This window comes from Geotrypetes seraphini, chromosome 14 (genome assembly GCF_902459505.1).
Source record: "Geotrypetes seraphini chromosome 14, aGeoSer1.1, whole genome shotgun sequence".
Lineage (NCBI taxonomy): Eukaryota > Metazoa > Chordata > Amphibia > Gymnophiona > Dermophiidae > Geotrypetes > Geotrypetes seraphini.
Genome location: NC_047097.1, coordinates 74,465,536 through 74,483,908, shown reverse-complemented (window position 1 = coordinate 74,483,908; position 18,373 = coordinate 74,465,536). Strand labels below are relative to the sequence as shown.

The following is an 18,373-nucleotide window of genomic DNA, read 5'->3' as shown; positions in this document are numbered from 1 at the left end:
CTTACAAAAAAAAAAAAAAAAGACAATGATCCTTGGGAAGTTCTACACCAAGGATTTGGATCGTTGACAAGTAGAACACCTGATAAAGCCGATTTAGAGGTTCTAGCAGCTGGGAAGTAAGAATGGCTTTGCCAGAAGTCCCTCAGTTATAGTCAAGAGTAGCCCTTTTGGCAGATGCCTTCTCTGACCTCCGTATCTGTTTGTGCACCATGACATCAATCTTCGTCACTTGTCGACAGCTTTGCCACTGCTTGGCAGACGCAGCATGCAAGTTGTAGTTAACTAAGTTGTCTTTCTGCGACTATTTGCTGTTTGAGGTCAATTTGAACAAGCTAGTTAAGGGCCTTTGGCAGAGAAGTAGTGAAAGCAGCTCTGTTCACCGCATGAAGAATAGAGCTTTTGTACATCACATTAATCTGGACTGGTCTAGTAAGATGAAAAAGAAATTTGGTCTTACCTGACAATTTTATTCCTTAATTGCAGCCATATACACATGTCAGTAGATCAGGTAACAAGTTGTGTACTTGGACTATGAAAAAATTAATTTTAGTAATAATCCACAAATCACACAGCAAGGGTAGACCTAGGAAAAGGCAGCATCTTAAACATTGCAGTGAGCGCTAGAACATCCATCCACCCATTGTAAAACAAGACAGATTAGTACAGATCAATCCTGCACTGTCACTGCTAACAGAAGACCATGTCTTTCATTCACATAGAACTCAGATATAGCCTCGTTCAGTATGGAATAAGTAATCACAAACTAAAATTAGAAATATGTGGATAAAAGTTAAATTGAACTGCCAAGAAGCCACATTCTGTATACAGTGCAACACCTCAGAAACATGTCCCCTAATACTGTGCAAAATATAAATATTACCCACCCCCACCCCCTTTCAAGAAGCCACGTTAAGGCTGCTTTTTTTTTTTAAATCGCCAGCTTCAGCAGTATTAGCTCCAACGCTCATATAATTCCTAGGAGCGTCTGAGCTAATACCGCTGTGGCCGATGATAAAGAAGCCCAACACAGCTTCATAAAAAAGGGGTAAGATAGCAGATGTAAATTAAAAAAAAAAAAAAAAGACAAATTCTACTACTATTAATTATTTCTATAGCGCTACCAGATGCACACAGTGCTGCACAGTTACAAAGAGTAAGAAAGTCCCTGCTTGAAAGAGCTTACAATCTAAACAGACTAGACAGACAAAGAGGATGTCATGGATACAGTCAAGGGGAAGGGTTAATCAGTTGGGTTGGAGGACAGAGGAGTAGGGTAAAGGATTGAAAACTATATCAAAAAAGTGAGTTTTCAGTCTGCTTTTAAATAAGGGAAGAGGCTTCACGGACAAACTCGGGTAATTTATTCCAGGCATAAGAGGCAGCTAGAAGAAATAATCACCACTTCACAACTTAGAAAAAGAAATAAAACAAAAGATGGAAGATAATATTTTATTGGACTAACTCATTTTTCAGTTATCTTTCCAAAGTCGAAACCCCCTTCCTTAGGTCAGTGCAGTATACTGTAGTTCTGGTATCCTATCCTGACCTGAGGAAGGGGGGGTTTGGTCTCCAAAGGTTAGTCAAAATATATTAAAATTAGTCCAACAGAAAGAACATTTTATTTCTATTTTCTCACTCACTCTCCTAGGGAGATATTACATAAATTATGTGATGTTTATATTGTGTCACACTGGTATCACAGCTCTATTCGACCAAATTCAACCAAAATTTGATTAGTGGTGTCATCACCAAACTATGGCTGCCATTGGGACCATCCTCACCTTTACTGTCCCATTGCCTTCCTTCATGACCACGACATAGTTACAATATTTCTTTATACTAAAGCAAAAAAAAAATTCTACCTTTGTCGTCTCTGGTGTCTGCTTTCCTCATCTTCTCTTCACTCTCTCTCTCTTCCATTCAGTGTTTGCCCTCTCTTCTCCCTTCCATCAAGCAATTGCCGTCTTTCTCTGGCCCCTCCATCCACTATCTGCCCTCTCTGAGGATTTTCTTTGAGATTCGACTTCAAAGGTCTCCCACAGGCATCTCCTGCTGCCAAGGGTTGTTGCATGATGGCAGGAGGGAGTGGGCATCTCTCCCGCTGCTGGGGGAGGGGGGTTGTTGCATGGCAGCGGGAGGGAGTGGGCATCTCTCCCACTGCTAGGGGTTACTTGACATCGGCGGTGGGAGGGAGTGGGCATGCATCCCTCCTGCTTATCTACGATTTAGGGTCTTTCTTTTTTTTTTCTTGGCACGTTTATTTTGCGCATACAAATTTAGAAACCCTCCGCAAACGTCATTTGCATGCAGTTTTTTAAGAATGAAACTGTTACACTAGCGTCCACGACAGCTGCCCCTCAGCTTTTACCAAGATCATTTGAGACTCTTCCCCCAACTCTTCTTTACCATCCCTTTTCTAATAATTCCTAGCATCTTGTTTGCTTTTTTGGCTGCCGCAGTACGGTGCACAGGTTTCAGCATATTGTCTACAATGAGACCCTGATCTTTTTCTTCGGCGCTGACACCCACGGTAAATCCTACCATCTAGTAACTATGATTTGGGTTATTCTTCCCAATGTACAGCGCTTTGCATTTGTCCACATGAAATTTCATCTGCCATTTACATCACCCAGTCTTCCAATTTCCTATGGGATGCCTGCAATTTTTCACAATCAGAATGTGTTTTTAACAACTTTGAATAGTGTCACCTGCAAATGTAACCACCTCACTCCTTGTTCCAGATCATTTATAAATAAGTTAAATAGCACCAGTCCCAGAACAAATCCCTGCGGCACTCCACTATTTACCCATCTCCATTGAGAAAAATGGCCATTTAACGCTACCTGCTCTGTTTTCTGTCCGATAACCAAATTCCTAATCCATTGCAGGAAAAGGAGGAAGATTGCCACCCATGTGTCCCTTCTTACCCTGACGCACAACTGCATGGGAAGTCCTGCCCAACCACTTCCAGGCCACTCTTCAGCCCTTAAAAGGGCACCCGGAGGCAGAATCTTCTCTTTTGGATCAGCAGAGTAAAGACTGCCACCCACATGTCCCTCCTTACCCCATCAGACTCAGACACCGTGGCTGCCGACGGACAACCACGCAGGAAGTCCCGCCCAACCTCTTCCAGGCCGATCTTCACCCCTTAAAGGGCTTGCAGGCAGGATTTTCTCTTCTGTACCAGCAGGATAAAGAGAAAGGCTGCCGCCCAGGTGTCCCTCCTTAGCCCACCAGACCCTATCACCACAGATGCTTGACAGGCGACCGTGTGGGGAAGAAGTCCTGCTTCACCCCTTTTGGACCAACCTTCAGCCCTTAAAGGGCTTGCAGGTGGGCCTCTCCTAGCAAAGAGCCCCTTGTGGAGACTGAGGACCAAGGACCGTATGCAGATTTAAAGGACAAACCATACAACTGCCAATATGAGCAACCTATAAATTCACAAGCAAACCAGTATCTCCCTCAATCACCTTTACCCCATACGATACTCACTAAACCCACACCTTGCTACATGCTTGAAGTACTTCATCCCCAACAATAAACTACCAAACCACTCACATTCTCCCTACCACACAAATGCTACATACTCTGCATTGTTAAGATTCTCCAAGAGGCTACGAAATGTATTATCAAATTCCTGATCATCATCACTGGCATAGCCAAGATGAGCTCTACCATTGCCGTCATCACAGGCCAAGTCAGATATGGAGAGTTAGCTAGCTACTTCCCGAGAAATCTTAAAATAGACAACACAAAAAAATCTAAAGTATATTATTTCCTCTCTAGCCAAGCCCCCACTGGAAAGGTTAGTGCTTGCTGTGATCAATACCAGATCAGTAAACAATAAGGTCATCCTAAAATATTGAAAGACAATAAATGGGATATTCTTCTAAATCACAGAAACGTGGTTGAAAAAAAAAAACAACGGGGTTGCCGTGGGCTCATTCTGCCCAGAGGGATTTCAAAGCCTTTGCATGTTCATGGGTGGAGGGGTGTCTGTAATTATTACGTCAGACCTAAATTGTCAACTCAGCACCAAAACTCTGCAAGCACCCAAATACCTCAATCTCAATAGGTCATGATAAAAAAATCTGTATTCATCTTATCTATAGAACCCTACACTCCACCATGAGTGTTTTGAACAAGCTATTTACTATCAGCAACATAGTCATTGGAGCCACCTCTTACTTTGTAACACACCCATCAGACTTAGGCTTCATCCAACTGGTGATCTCTCTCACACACCTCTGGAAACACCCTAGACCCGATATTCACCTTAAAATAATTCTCAACCAACCACTCGCCAATCAATCTTACTCACACACCAGTACCACAGTCTGACCATCACTTAATCGCTCTTAACCTTACCACCAAACAAAGATCTACTATCAACCAGGACCACGATATTAAAAAAAAAAAGTGTTTCATCCTGAAGAGGTAAATCTCAAAACACACTCTGCTGATATCAACAAAATAACCTCTTCAGCAGTAAATGACTCTCTTGAAGAAAACACTAATAACTGGCACACAGGAATCCAAAAACTCTACAAAAGCTTAGCACCCGCCAAGTTAATAAGATCTGGTTCTCAGAACCAGACCTTATTCCTTTTGGTTCATTAAAGACCTAAGAATAAAAAAAATCCACAAAACATAAGAAGGGCAGAAAAGAATCTGGTGTAAATCTAGAAATCCCAAAGACTAAACACTCTGGAATCAACTATTAGTTAACTTTAAAACTGGCCACCCACAAAGCAAGGCACTAAACTAATATAGAAAGTCCCAAATAGATCCAGAGGTATCTTTTCCCTGACTAAACACCTATTTCTCTGCTCTCCAAGGAAATAACTAGTCTGGACAGTGAATCAATATCCTCCTTTTTCCAAGAGAAAACAAACAAATTTTGTTCTAACTTGGACTCCGAGGTCAAACTACTACCAGTTGCTCCTCTCAACCCAACTATCCAAAATAAAAATAGGACTGCAACCCTAAGTCGCTTTGAGACGATCTCCCACAAAGACCTGGAAGCGACTGTAGATTCCTTATGTCCTTCATACTCCATCTTAGACCCATGTCCCTCAACTGTCTTAAAATTTGTGAAAGATACATTCTTAAAATCAGTTCTACTGCTGATAGATAAGTCTCTAGTATCAGGTGTAGTGCCCTTATGCTGGAAATCTGCAGTGATCTGTCCAATCTTAAAGGAACCCCATTAGACCCAGACATATCCACTAACTTCAGACCTGTCTTGAATCTACCTTTTGTATCAAAGATCTTAGAAAAACAGTTTTAATTCAGATGCAAGACTTTGTTGAAAGACAGAAAATTCTGTCCATTTACCAATCAGGGGTCAGAAAGTTTCATAGTATTGAAACAATATACTAGACCTAATAAACGAATGCTGGAAATGTATTGATAAAGGAAAGGATGTACTGCTAGACTTCTGCGCTGCATTGGACACCCTTGATCACCCCCTTCCTACAATCCAAACTTGGAATCTGTGATATAGCCTTGAAATGGTTGTCCTCCTTCCTGGACCATAAAACACAGAGTGCTACTAGGCTCGAAACTGTCCAAGCCCACACACCTTAAGTGTGGTGTACCTCAGGGTGCCCCTTTGTCCCCTCTGCTCTGTAATCTATACATCAGACCAGTGATCAATATTGTCTCCAAATATAACATCAGGACCCACTCATTTGCAGACATACAACTATACCTTCCACCAGGCCCAAATCGAGATTCTCAGCTAAATATTCTGCAAAACTGGGCAAAATGAAAAACTGGATGACTGTAAACAAGCTTAAACCGAACTTATTCAAAACCGAACTCCTCTGGATATGCAGGGACAACTGCCCATAGTCCGGACCCATCACTGATGATAATTGGTACTTACGCAGAAATAAAAAAATAAAAAAAGACCCCAAATCGAAGATTGGCAGGAGGGTTGCCTACTCCCTCCCACCACCGTCATAGAAACATAGAAACATAGAAACATAGAAACATAGAAACATAGAAACATAGAAATAGACGGCAGATAAGGGCCACGGCCCATCCAGTCTGCCCACCGCAATGACCCTTCCGTCAATCAACCCCTCCTCCCAGGGCAGCAGGAGAGATGACCACTTCCTCACATTGCCAAGCAACCCCCCCTCCACTGGCAGAGAGAGGGATTCGCACACCCTCCCGCCACCATCGTACCCCCGATGACCCCTGCCCCCCTTACCTTGATTATGAAGGCTGGCCAAAGGGATGCCTACCTCTCCGGCCAGCAGGCTTACCTCTTCAAAATGGTGGGCTGTTCCCTCCCCAGTGCATCCTGGGATACGCCAGGGAGGGGCCTAAGTCTCTGATTGGTTCAGATGCCTAAGGCCCCTCCCAAAGGAGAGACTTTAAGCAACCTGTGCAAATCAGAGATTTAGGCCCATCTCCAGCTGCACCAGGGAGGGGAAAGGACTGCCATTTTGAAGAGGCCGGCCTGCTGGCCAGAGGTAGGAGGCATTCCTCCAGCCAGCCTTTGTAAACAAGGTAGGGGAGGGGCGGGGGTTGTCAGGGGTATGACAACGGGGAAGGGAGGGAGTGGGCATCCCTTCCGCTGCCGGCTGGAACTGGTTTGGCAACCATGTAAAAGAATTTTGAGAATCTTCTCTTGAGAGACTAATCAGAGAAATAAGGTGACAAAAAACAGGACAAGATTTAGAGATGTCTGCTGGTTAACCAGATTGCCCCCCCTCCCCATGATCGAAGAATAGGACAGAAATGCTTGTAAATAAAATGGAGATCTGCGTAATAGAAATGCCATCCTTTCTCGTTTCAATAAAATCTCATGTGTCCCAGATTACACAAGACAACGTAACTGAATGCTTTTTTTATTACATCTAAAGCTTTCTACAGAAACAGGTAACATTCAATAAACAATTTCTTTCAATGCATGTAATAAATATTTTCCCTTGGTACTTTGTACAAACTGACATTGGTCTACTATACATTTTAAAAGCCATTTGACTGGTTTGGCATGCCATATAGGAATTCGGTAAGAATAGTTTAAGGCAATGACTGACAGATTTAACGTTTATAGAATCTGGGGTGATCTGTAACTTTCAGAATATGTACATTTGCCACCTGAAAGCAACAGCAGCACTTTTCTGGGGCCACCAGCAAATCCCCCCCAACATTACAAACTGAAAAACGTATTAAGTCAAACACAAACATTTTAAATTAGCAAAATAAAAGCTGGGGGCAGCCCTAGGGCTCTGGGTTTGGATCCTCCAACCAGTGGAGCCAACACTCAAGCACTGCATTCAGACTCAGGAAGAGGCCAGAATAGCCACCTATACTGCCCAGACAGACCATCTTGGAAGGGTGGAGAGGACAGCAAGAGACTGTTGAGGGATAAACAAAGAAAGTTTTAAAACTGATCTTTTAAATGCTCTTTAAAGCCCTGAAATATCTGCTAAATGATTTCATCTCAGCGAGATACTGTTGAGTTCTTAACTGCCAAATCCATTGAAAAGTCATTGAGCACTGGTAACTAAATCCTTTCACTGTTGCAAGAGCTCCTCTAGACAGCCTTTGCTGCTGTTAGTCATGTTCTGGGTTCATTCACCTTCCAATGTGCAATGCAGCCATGATGATAAACTAGTGAAGGTCAGGTTAACCTTGGCATGCTTACTTTCAAACAGTCTCAGTATGCTGTAGAACTGGGCATTAGATAGCATCTCCCCATACTCTTGCAAATCCCAAGTCAAACAAATAATTTCATCAGCATTCAAGTATGGGGAGATCTGAAGATGGACCAGAGCTCTTTTCTTTTCCCATTTCCCATAGCCATCCTGATCTCCATCCCAAGGAACAGCGTCCATCACTGGGTGGCACAGATCTGCAAACAACAGAGCTAAATGTGCAATCACTGATGCAATGTTCCAAACAATGCTTGTAGCTTTGCTCAGTGTTTCATGTTAATGTATAAAATACTATTGATCTCTCTTTTATGTTTACTGATAGAGTGGTACCTTGGTTTAAGAGCATAATTCGTTCCAGAAGCATGCTCGTAATCCAAAGCACTCGTATAGCAAAGCAAATTTCCCCATAGGCAATAAAGGAAACTCAGACGATTCGTTCCACAACCCAAAAGATTTGCTATGGTGGCCCAGGGGTGGGTACCTGCCTGGGTGACGCAGCCCTTTCTGCAGGGTAACTTCCTTCAGGTGGCCAGGCGCTGGCAACCCTTGGGATCCCCGTACAGCTGCCCTCCCACTTCAGGGAGATGCCTCTGCTGTCCGCCAGCTCAGGCTCAGGTCCCAAATTAAGCCGGCTGCCGTTCCGATAAAGGATCGCCTAGGTGCGCATGTGTAAGCACGCATGTCAATGAGCGCGACACAGTTGTGCGTGCTTACATATGATGCGCGCCTAGGCGATTGTTTATCAGGATGGCGGACGGCTTAATTTGAGAGCTGAGAGCTTGTTTATCGGGACGGAGCTCCTTTTGCGAGGTAAGATTTGTGGGAGTGTTTTGCTCATCTTGTAAAACACTCGCAAACTGAGGTTTGACTGTATTTATATTCACAGAAGTTATATGCATGGGAGAAAAGACCTTGCAAGGAGGATCACATTCAAAGGCTTTCACTCCAAATGCAGATGATATCTCTTAGCGCTGGTCAAGAAACTCCCATTTTGAGCATTTAACCAATTTTTTTAAACTATTAAACTTTCCCCAATATCTTTTACTAAAAATAAATCTTTCACTGAATGTGTTACTTGTGATAAATCCTTCACTAAAAATGTGTTTCTGTTTCAATAATAGCACCAAGGATAAAAGAAAAATGATAATGTGGAAAAGCAGGCAACAAAACCCCCCCTGTACAAAACCTCTGGAAGCTCAAATATGGGAGTGAAATGGTGGCCCTGTCAGGCAGCAAATAAGTGCTAGCTTTTAGCCTTGATCTTTTGCACAATTATTGATACAGAAACACATTTTTAGTGAAGGAATCATCACAAGTAAAACATTCATGAAAGATTTATTTCAAGTTTGGCTTATTGGGAAAGTTTAAAAGTTAAAATGGGAGTTTCTTGACCAATGACAGATTTGACCTGAATTTGAGCAGTGAAAGCCTTTGAATTTGATCCTCCTCGCAAGGTCTTTTCTCCCATGAATATAAATATCAATCGTATTTTATATGTTCACATGAAAGCTACATGTATCTGCCTATGAACCTGTCACCATCACACCATGTTCAAAGGACTCCCAGGTTTCAGCCTCCTCATACTGCAGTCCAAAGAGGTAGCAGGCTCCCACTGGTCCAGGGATATACTCTAGATTTTACACCTATTTTTCTCTTTATAAAAAGCATTGTATGTATTCAAGCACACCCTTAGCACCCTCTAATACTTTTATATTCACAACTTAGTCATACCATGTTAGATGAGAACCTGACACAGGCCATTTCTTAACAGAACTCACATTTCAGAAGAAACATTAAACTGCTCTCACAGTGAAGCTGAAAGAAGTCTCATTTTCACCATTTGGAACTGCCCAGGACACGGAGCAGATCTCTCCCTCTCCCACCTGGGCAATCTGTTGTCACCCCACGACTCTGGTATTTCAAGCCCACCACAACCGCATTCTTTTAGGGAACCAATCTTCACTGGCAGCGAGCAGCATAACCAAATCACACTGCTTGCATCTTACTCTGCTTATGCGGAAACAGGAAGTTGCACCAAAAGCGGGGTCGACACGAGCAATGTGCATCAATCACGCTGCCAGCAAATATCAGCACTTTAAAAGGTATGCAGCAGGAGAGATTGGGCATTTTTAGCTGGTAGGGCTTGGGGATCCCCACCACTTATATCACAGACCCATCCATGGCCACACCACTGAGATGGAGACAGAGTCTGCTGCTTGGAACATCTGCCATTTGCTTCTTCTGGCTTCTCTGTCAAGTCCAGGCACGCTCTTATCTCTTGCAAGCTAGCTAAGAGACAGCAACTAGGCACATCTACACCTTCTTTTGTGCAGGATCTTGATATCTCTTCCAGAATATTTCCCCAAGTCACACATGAAAGTAAAGTTGTTTAACTATGCATGTATTGTTACACACAAGGGGGTGGTCACCATTCGAAAGTATTTCCACATCCAGGGCACTAGTTTACCCACACCAATAGCTGACAATTGCCCTCTTAACAGTAACTTCAGCTGTAGGCTCTGTTGGCTCAAAAGCCCGTGCACAAAGAATGGGGAGAGTGTGGGCAGCCGCAAGGACATACACAGAAAGCATTTGCCAAACATTTACAATACCAAAACAGATTCAACAGTAATAATATCTAAAGCATGTCACAGAGCAGGGGGCCGTATGTGAAACCATCCAACTTTGAACATGAAGATGTCCCCATGCCAATATCAAGCAGAGCTTAACTGGTAAGAGATTCTTTTCTACAAACAACTGAAGCCTAGATAAGTCATATTTCCTTCTATACTACTCAACATCTGTAAAAATAAAACGCAACGATTGTAATGTTAGGCCTCATTCTGTACAAGCACTTGCTCCATCTTTTTCTCCCTTGGCTTACCTCATAAGCCTACTTCTGCCACATATTACACAAAACATTTTTACCTGTCAGAAGAAAGGACCAAATCATATGGCCCACTTAAAGAAATGATAGCCAATATTGCTAGAAAAATCCTGGCAGTGCCATTTTTCAAGAATTTTGACAAAGAAATTAATGGCTTAATTGCACCGTGGGGCTCGTGACAGTGATACTGACACGGAAACCCATTCCTTCCTTTGGTAAATGTGCATGTATTGCAAAGGGCGCGATCACAGGAAAAAGGAGACAGACAGGGTAGAGGAGGCTTTGGTGCATTAATTGGAAAGCAGAGTGTGTACTGGAGTCTCCAGGGGCAGGTGTTCTCCTACCTTTCTTTTCACAGACTAAAGACACCACTGATCCAGCTGTTCCCTCCATGCATCAACCTACAAGTCCTTCAGAAGCTTGGTGCATGGGGGTGTTTAGTTCATGCAGGACAGCATGCTTTATGTAAATTTGTTTTCTAACTGTACATCACCTTGCTGAGTTCCAAAAGATGGTTAATCAAATCAAAGATGTTACTAACACAGGCCACACCCAGCACCCAGAAGAAGAATCTGTCAGCAGCTGTTTGATTCGGGAAGAGCAATTTCAAACAAAGGATCCTTCCCACTGCTAAGACAATGTGCTCTCCACCTTCCAAAGAAGAATGCAGCATAAAACTGTGAACCAGTTTCAGGCACTGTTCTGACCTTAACTGTGGCTACCAGAGCTGAGCATGCAAGATTTCCTGCTGTCCCTAGAAAAGAGCGTCCACAGTGTATAGCACTATACAGGCTACAATAGGTGGAAGCATATACTGTACTTGAAACACTGCTCTAGACATATGCTTTCAGGAGTGGTAACAGCAAAATCTCACAGAAACCAGAAATGGCGTTTAAAAAATACAAAACAAATAAAATACAAACCAAAATTAAAAACAGAAGTCACACACTCCTGTAAGCTACATCCTGCAAAGAGAGGGGTGCAGAGTGTCCCCAAAGTCTTATAACTTAGGTAGAAAGAAAAGTTGCACAAAATTGAAGACAATCTGCTAAAAAGCCATCCACTGAAAATCAGCATCTGAAGGAAAAGCAGCAACTCAGACCATTCAAACTTCAACATAATTCCTTGGTAAGAAAGTCATGCCATTCGATGTCCAAACAGGAGAGATGAAGGAATGAGCACTGGACAAGACTGACTGATGTGGAAACTCTTTCGCAGAAACCAAAATGGAGCTTGTTTTGTTACCAGACAGTCAAGTCTTAGGTTTATATACAAAAGTAAAACTGAAAATATAGTTTTGTTCTCTGTACATGTCTTTTTACTAAAAAAAATAAAATAAAATAAAGACGAAAGGTGTGTGGAAAGAACAAGGTCAAACAGAAGTGCAAGGTTTTTAACTTCTGCTAACCAGCTTAGTGAGTCTCGAGAGGGATGGCGGAAAGAGGCAGGAGAAGAAACCCAGCCTCAGTCCAAGGAGATCACATCAGGGATAATGCCATATAGGGAGCTGGGATCAGCACTGTTACGGTTGCTCACGGCGTGTCCATGGCTGTCCCGCAGGCTATTGGAGGAGACCAGACTGCTGTTGCTGCCACTGTTGCTGCCGTTCGTGGTAGGAAGTGTGGTGCCTGCCCCCGTGTTTAACTGATCCAGAAACATTTGGGAAGAGGTGTAGGGAAAGAAGCGGGAAGAATGCAGGAGGTCTTGCTCTTCTGATGCAGAGGCTGCAGCAGCTGCAGCTGCAAGGAGAGATGCGTTATAATGCTGAGAGGGAAAGAGAAAAAGAAATCCAAATTAGAGACAGCTATATATTGCCTATTTCTCAAGACCGTGTTCTATAGCCCTGCACAACATACGGCCCGATATGGCTCCCACTGCAGCCTGTGCCAGGGTGAACTCCTACTTCATTCTACTTCCGAGGCAGGCCTGCGCTGCGCAATGGCTGCCTGAAGACTTACAACAGTGTCGCAAATTTCCTGCTACCATCGCATATGCCGGGACTCCTGCCTTCTGCTGCCGTCACGTATCTGCCGGGACTCCTGCCTTCCTTGTCTTGTCACCCCACCCGAGACCAGCAGTGGCAGCTCAGTTTGCTTTTAACTTCGCCACATAGCTGCCGCTAGCATTAGTTTAGACACGGTTCCATCAGGCACCCTCGGGACCTTTGCAAGGTGGGCCCACTTCGTTGATAGCAAGGCGGGTTGGCCTAGCAAAGGCCCCGAGGTTGCCTGATGAAACTGTATCTAAACTAATGCTAGAGGCAGCTGTTGGCGAAGTTAAAAGCATACAGTTATCTGCCGCTAGGCTAGAGAGAGGAGAGGTATTGCTGGACAGGGGGAGGGAAGGGAGGAGAGTTACTGCTAAACAGGGGGGAGGGAAAGGAAAGGTGCTACATACTGGAGGGGAGGGTGAGATGGTGAATGGGAAGGAGGGATGCCACGCAAGGGAAAGGGCAAGGACAGAGATAGAAAGCGTGCAAGAGGCAGAAAGTATTGGACTCATGGAGAGGGTGAGATGGAAGAAAAGGACAGAAAGGAGGGAAGAAGAAATGTCATACTCGGAGGAAGGGGGAGAGGGCAGAGAGTGAAAAGTTGGACTCATGGAGAGAGAGAGAGAGAGAGAGATATTGGTTAGGGGAGGGAAGGAGGGCCAGAGAACCATGCAGGAAGAAGAGAGACTGGTGGAAAGGAGGGAGAAATGTTGGACTGGGAGGGGGCCAGAAAGGAGGAAGGGAAGGGAGATGGACTGCAGGGGGTGGAAAGGAGGAGGGGAGGAGAGATGACTAAAGGAATGGAGAGATACCAGACCAGGGAATGGAAGCTGGTAGCACTATAGAAATAATAGTAGTGGTAGTAGTAGAGAGAGATGCCAGACTGGGAAGGGGGGGAAGGAAGGAAGAAGAGAGATGTCAGGCCACTGGGAGGAGGGAGGGAAGGAGAGAGATGTCAGGCCACTGAGAGGAGGGAGGGAAGGAGAGAGATATCAGGCCACTGGGAGGAGGGAGGGAAGGAGAGAGATATCAGGCCACTGGGAGGAGGGAGGGAAGGAGAGAGATGTCAGACTACTAGAGGGGGGAAGGAAAGAGATGTCAGAAATGGAGGAGAGAAGGAGAGAGAGATCGGAAGGTGAAGGTAAGACATGGAAAAGTAGATTTTGAGAAGAAAGCAGAGAAATTGAGTATTAAGTTAATGCCAAAGATGAATGCAGTTTCTTTCAGAAATCGCAGGGGTATTACTAGTTAGAAACTAGTGGAAGTCAGAAAAATACTTAGATCCAAAATATATATGAACTGACCTCGCATTCAAACAGGTAACCTAAACATGGATTGTGGTCAGCAAGTTATAAGTCACTCAGAGATGTGAAACTCTACAAGGAGGGAACGCTCCCCCCTAGAGATGAACCAGAGTTTACTTGTCCAGTCATTGCAACTGTTTCAATGCTGGTCATGCTCCATGTTAGATTCCAAAATAAATAAATAAATAAAGATTACAATCTTGCAATCTTCTGTGTGAGTGCTTTCTTTCTTTTTTCCTTATTACACAAGCTAAGTTTTAAAACCTCTATAACTCATAGAGTGATGTTTGTGTAATAAGGAAAAAAGAAAGAAAGCACTCACACAGAAGATTGCAAGATTGTAATCTTTATTTATTTTGGAATCTAACATGGAGCGTGACCAGCATTGAAACAGTTGCAATGACTGGAAAAGTAAACTCTGGTTCATCTCTAGGAGGGAGCGTTCCCTCCTTGTAGTTTTTCACGTCTCTGAGTGACTTATAACTTGCTGACCACAATCCATGTTTAGGTTACCTGTTTGAATGCGAGGTCAGTTCATATATATTTTGGATCTAAAGATGAATGCAGGGCAGAAAGTGAAGAAGGAGAGAAAAACAGTCAATGGACAAGAAGACCTTGGAAACATAGTTAAAAGCACAGAAAAATAAAGTCACCAGACAACAAAGGTAGGGAAAATGATTTCATTTTCTATATAGTGATTGAAATGCGTCATGTGCCCAGCCAGTCAGTTTTTCTGGATATCCACAATGAATCTTCATGAGAAATTTGCATGCCCTGCCTTCATTGCATGCAAATCTCTCTCATGCACACTCACTATGGATGCCCTGAAAAGCTGACTGGCTGGGCATATCCTGAGCACTGAGTGGACAACATCTGTGCTGTGTCATGTGCAGACACTACTGCAACCAAAGCCACTTCTGCAGTTACAATGGATTTCTATTCTGAACCTGAAGCATCCCCATCTCCCCTCCTGATCTCCAACAAGACTTGTAAATGGCACAATTTTGCGTGTAAAGAGGACACAACACAAGCTGCCAACTCCATTTCCCATAAGCAGCAGACTTCAGAGTTGGTTCCAGCCGACTCCGATTCCCATGCCTACCTCCTAGCACAAGACATAAGAACATAAGAGTTGCTTCCGCCGGGTCAGACCAGAGGTCCATCGCACCCAGCAGCCCGCGGCGGCCCATCAGGTCCATGACCTGCTAAGTGTCCCTGCCTTTCCCATACCTATCTCTATGTCTATCTGTACCCCTCAATCCCCTTATCCTGTAGGTATTTATCCAAACCTTCTTTGAACCCCTGTAGAATGCCCTGTCCTACCAACGAGCTACTTAGAAGCCTTTCCCTTAACAATGAGAATACATAATTCGATCCTAAACAAACCGTACCTGACTATCTCCAGACAAGAATGGAAAGAAGTCCAGTCCTGTGAAAAGCAAAAACAACGTTAAGTTCCAAAGCTAGCAAAACCTGTACTGTATATTCCAATTCAGGTCTGAAGTGGATTTGATTTACTGCCTTTCTGTGGTTACAATCAAAGCGGTTTACATATAAGTACTTATTTTGGACCTGGAAACTGAACCCCATTCCCCAGGCCAATGCACTAACCATTAGGACTCCTCCTCCACTCTAAAGTAAAAAGAGAGCGGGAATTCCTACAGAAGCCATGTTAGTTACTGAAGAATAGTCATTGCCACTGTTACTACTTTAGGAGTGCTTGTTTACATTCTTCCTTTGGAAAACCAGAAATCAAATCATTTTTCCAACCCACAAGGCCTCATGAAAAATTGGTTGTGACTGGACAGCAAAGCCACTTGATTACTGGCAGTGAGCAAGCTTAGAAAACACACCAATTTATCAACCACCATGATTGTTATCCTCCAGGGGAGCTCAGAACGGTTTTACATGCATTTATTCAGGTACTCAAGCAGTTTTCCCTCTCGGTCCTGGCGGGCTCACAATCTATCTAATGTACCTGGGGGCTTAAGTGACATGCCCAGAGCCACAAGGAGCAGTGTAGATTTGAACCCACAACCTCAGGGTGCTGAGGCTGTAGCTTTAACCACTGCGCCACACTCTCCCCTTAAAAACTGCACACCTCTGTGTAACATCGTTTCAGGTGCTTTTTACTGGCATATGGAATGTTCCAAACACTACACCTAATTCTGAAAAGATGTTCCTAAAATGAAAATTTCAGCTTCTACACCACCTTGCAAGAACTTGTGCAGACAAGTAGTACAGAAGGAATCAGACAAGTGAAAGGATCATTTTCTCCAGTCCTTGGCCAGTGAGGAAGACTAAGTTGTTTAAGAGCTCCTGGATGGACATCCTACCAGAAGAGCAGGTAATGAAACAAGCTAGTGCCAACATAAACCATTGTGATGGGTGGGTGGGTAGGCAGTGCACTCTCATAGCTCACAAGTCAAATCCAAACACTCATGCAACCCACAAAATGAATTCAAACACACCCAGTAAGAATGGGGCCATTTCACATGCTCTTACCTTGCAGGTCATAGGGCATGGGAGCCATATGGAACGGGTGTCTGTAGTCTTGCACAAGAGGGGTATTGAGGTAACTTGTATCCACAGGAGGTAAACTGGGGGTTCGGGAAATAGGAGAAGTTTGATGTGGCAGACTTAACATACTGCAGAGACAGAAAGATGAAGGACGGGTCATTTTTCTCTGTGCAATGAGGATCTTCAGTCTGAGAGCAAGGAAACCCCTTCTCAAAAGGACAGGTTTAAAAGTATAGCAATGAGCCAGGCTCAGGCATGATACAAATGAACTCACCTTTTGCTATTTAGTGGTGATGCAGGAGACAAAGATGGACAACTCCTCTTGGCTGAGGGCTCCTCCTCCTCATCATCCGAGGAACTATCTATGGTCAAGTCTATGACTTCTACTTTCTTGTTTCTGTTCGAGGCTGGCTGGTGAGAAGATATTTGATGATCCAAGGATGGACTTAAACAGTCACCTAAAGAGCATAATTTCAACACATACTACTCATTTCATTCTGAGAGCAATATAGGAGAATTCAACAACCAAGATCCTAAGAGGCTACATTTAGAAACACAAACTTGGTCTTAGGGATATTTGGAGTATTGAGATTAAGCACCAAATTCCTGCATCTCAATGGCCAGGAATCTGGACTTGGAGGATGAGATGTACAATGTCAGCATCTATGAGACAAACTTGTTTTTTTCTGTTACATAGAGCATTATGGACCCCAGTTCAGTTACAAAAGTTAGATAGCTCCAAGTCTAATAGATGTTGGCATTGTCATCTCGAAGCAGGGACTCTAGATCATTTATTGTTCTACTGTCCATTTATTTTGGCTTTTTGGAAATCAATATGGGGCCAAATAAATTGCTTATTAGAAAATCCAGTGGCATTATCCTATGATACTGTGCTTTTTGGCATGTCAATGAGAGCTAAAAGTCAAATATCATCTAAGAACAATTGGCTTTTATTAATAATGACAGGAGTTGCCATACAACAAATTACGAGCAATTGGAAGAATTGGACGAGGCTCAATTATTGTTTTTGGTGGAATTCATTGTGTCATGTGTATAAAATGGAAAGAATATTAGCCATTCAGAAAGGGAATTTTAAGAAATTTCAGGAGATTTGGGAGCCATTAGCAAAATACTGTAATGTTTAATTAATGTTTTTCCCTATGTCATACAAATCCGGGAGGGGGGAGGATGGGGGTCTGTTAGATTAATAAATTTAGATATATTTGGGTTCATTGTAGAAATTTTATGTGATTGCATTGTGATTGTTCAGGAGGGAGGGGGGACTAATTCTGTAATGAATATTAAATGTGTGTTATTGATGTATAAAATGTGGTATTTATGGTTACACTTACTGAAAGTTTTGAAAATAATAAAGATTTGGGGGGGGGAAAAAAAAAAACACAAACTGTTGAAATGCTTTGGTTAAGGTTTTCCCACTCATTTCACTATAATCTTCATCCTGACATACCCTCAGCACCGTTGTAGGCTGAGTTAACTTCCTGAACATCTTTTCTTGATCTCATAGGAGCCCAGGAACCATCCTCTTTGAACTGGATCTCATCAGAGTCTGTACAACACTTCAAGATCTCCATGAACAACCTGCAAGAGAAAAGCCCGTCCTAATGAACTCATAGAAAGACAGCATGTTTCTTGTAAAAGACTAATTCAACACATTTATTCCTCCCCTGTCTTTTCCCAGAAGCCAGAACCTCACGACATTCAGAACATCTTAACAAGTTGCGACCCAAATGCTGAAAGCGAGTGGGTTTTCCTCTCACCCGTCGATGATGAGATGCTCGTAAGGAGCCTTCTTGTCACAGACAGGACACACCCACGTAGGTTTCTTCTCATTCATCTGAATGTATAGCGTAGCATCAAAACACTGCAGGTGGGAGCAGGTGAGAGCTCGACAAGGGATGGTCAGACGCATCTTACCCAGCTAGATAAAAAAAAAAAAAAGAACAAAACTGTGATACAAAATGGTAATGTAGCAGAT

The 18,373-nt window shown here is 43.3% G+C and overlaps 1 protein-coding gene across 6 annotated transcripts in view; it reads right to left on the bottom strand.

Moving 5' to 3' along the window:
• Positions 1-6,847: 6,847 nt before the first annotated feature.
• The window catches only part of PIAS1 (protein inhibitor of activated STAT 1), an 80,865-nt gene continuing 69,339 nt past the window's right edge, over positions 6,848-18,373 (bottom strand). For all 6 annotated transcript variants that reach the window (XM_033919537.1, XM_033919539.1, XM_033919540.1 and 3 more), the window contains 6 exons: positions 18,156-18,316; positions 17,846-17,976; positions 16,652-16,835; positions 16,363-16,505; positions 15,249-15,286; positions 6,848-12,327 (listed from right to left, as the gene is read on the bottom strand). In XM_033919537.1, the coding sequence (XP_033775428.1) occupies positions 12,028-12,327; positions 15,249-15,286; positions 16,363-16,505; positions 16,652-16,835; positions 17,846-17,976; positions 18,156-18,316 (957 nt within the window). In that variant the 3' untranslated portion in view covers positions 6,848-12,027. The remainder of the gene's footprint in view (positions 12,328-15,248; positions 15,287-16,362; positions 16,506-16,651; positions 16,836-17,845; positions 17,977-18,155; positions 18,317-18,373) is intronic.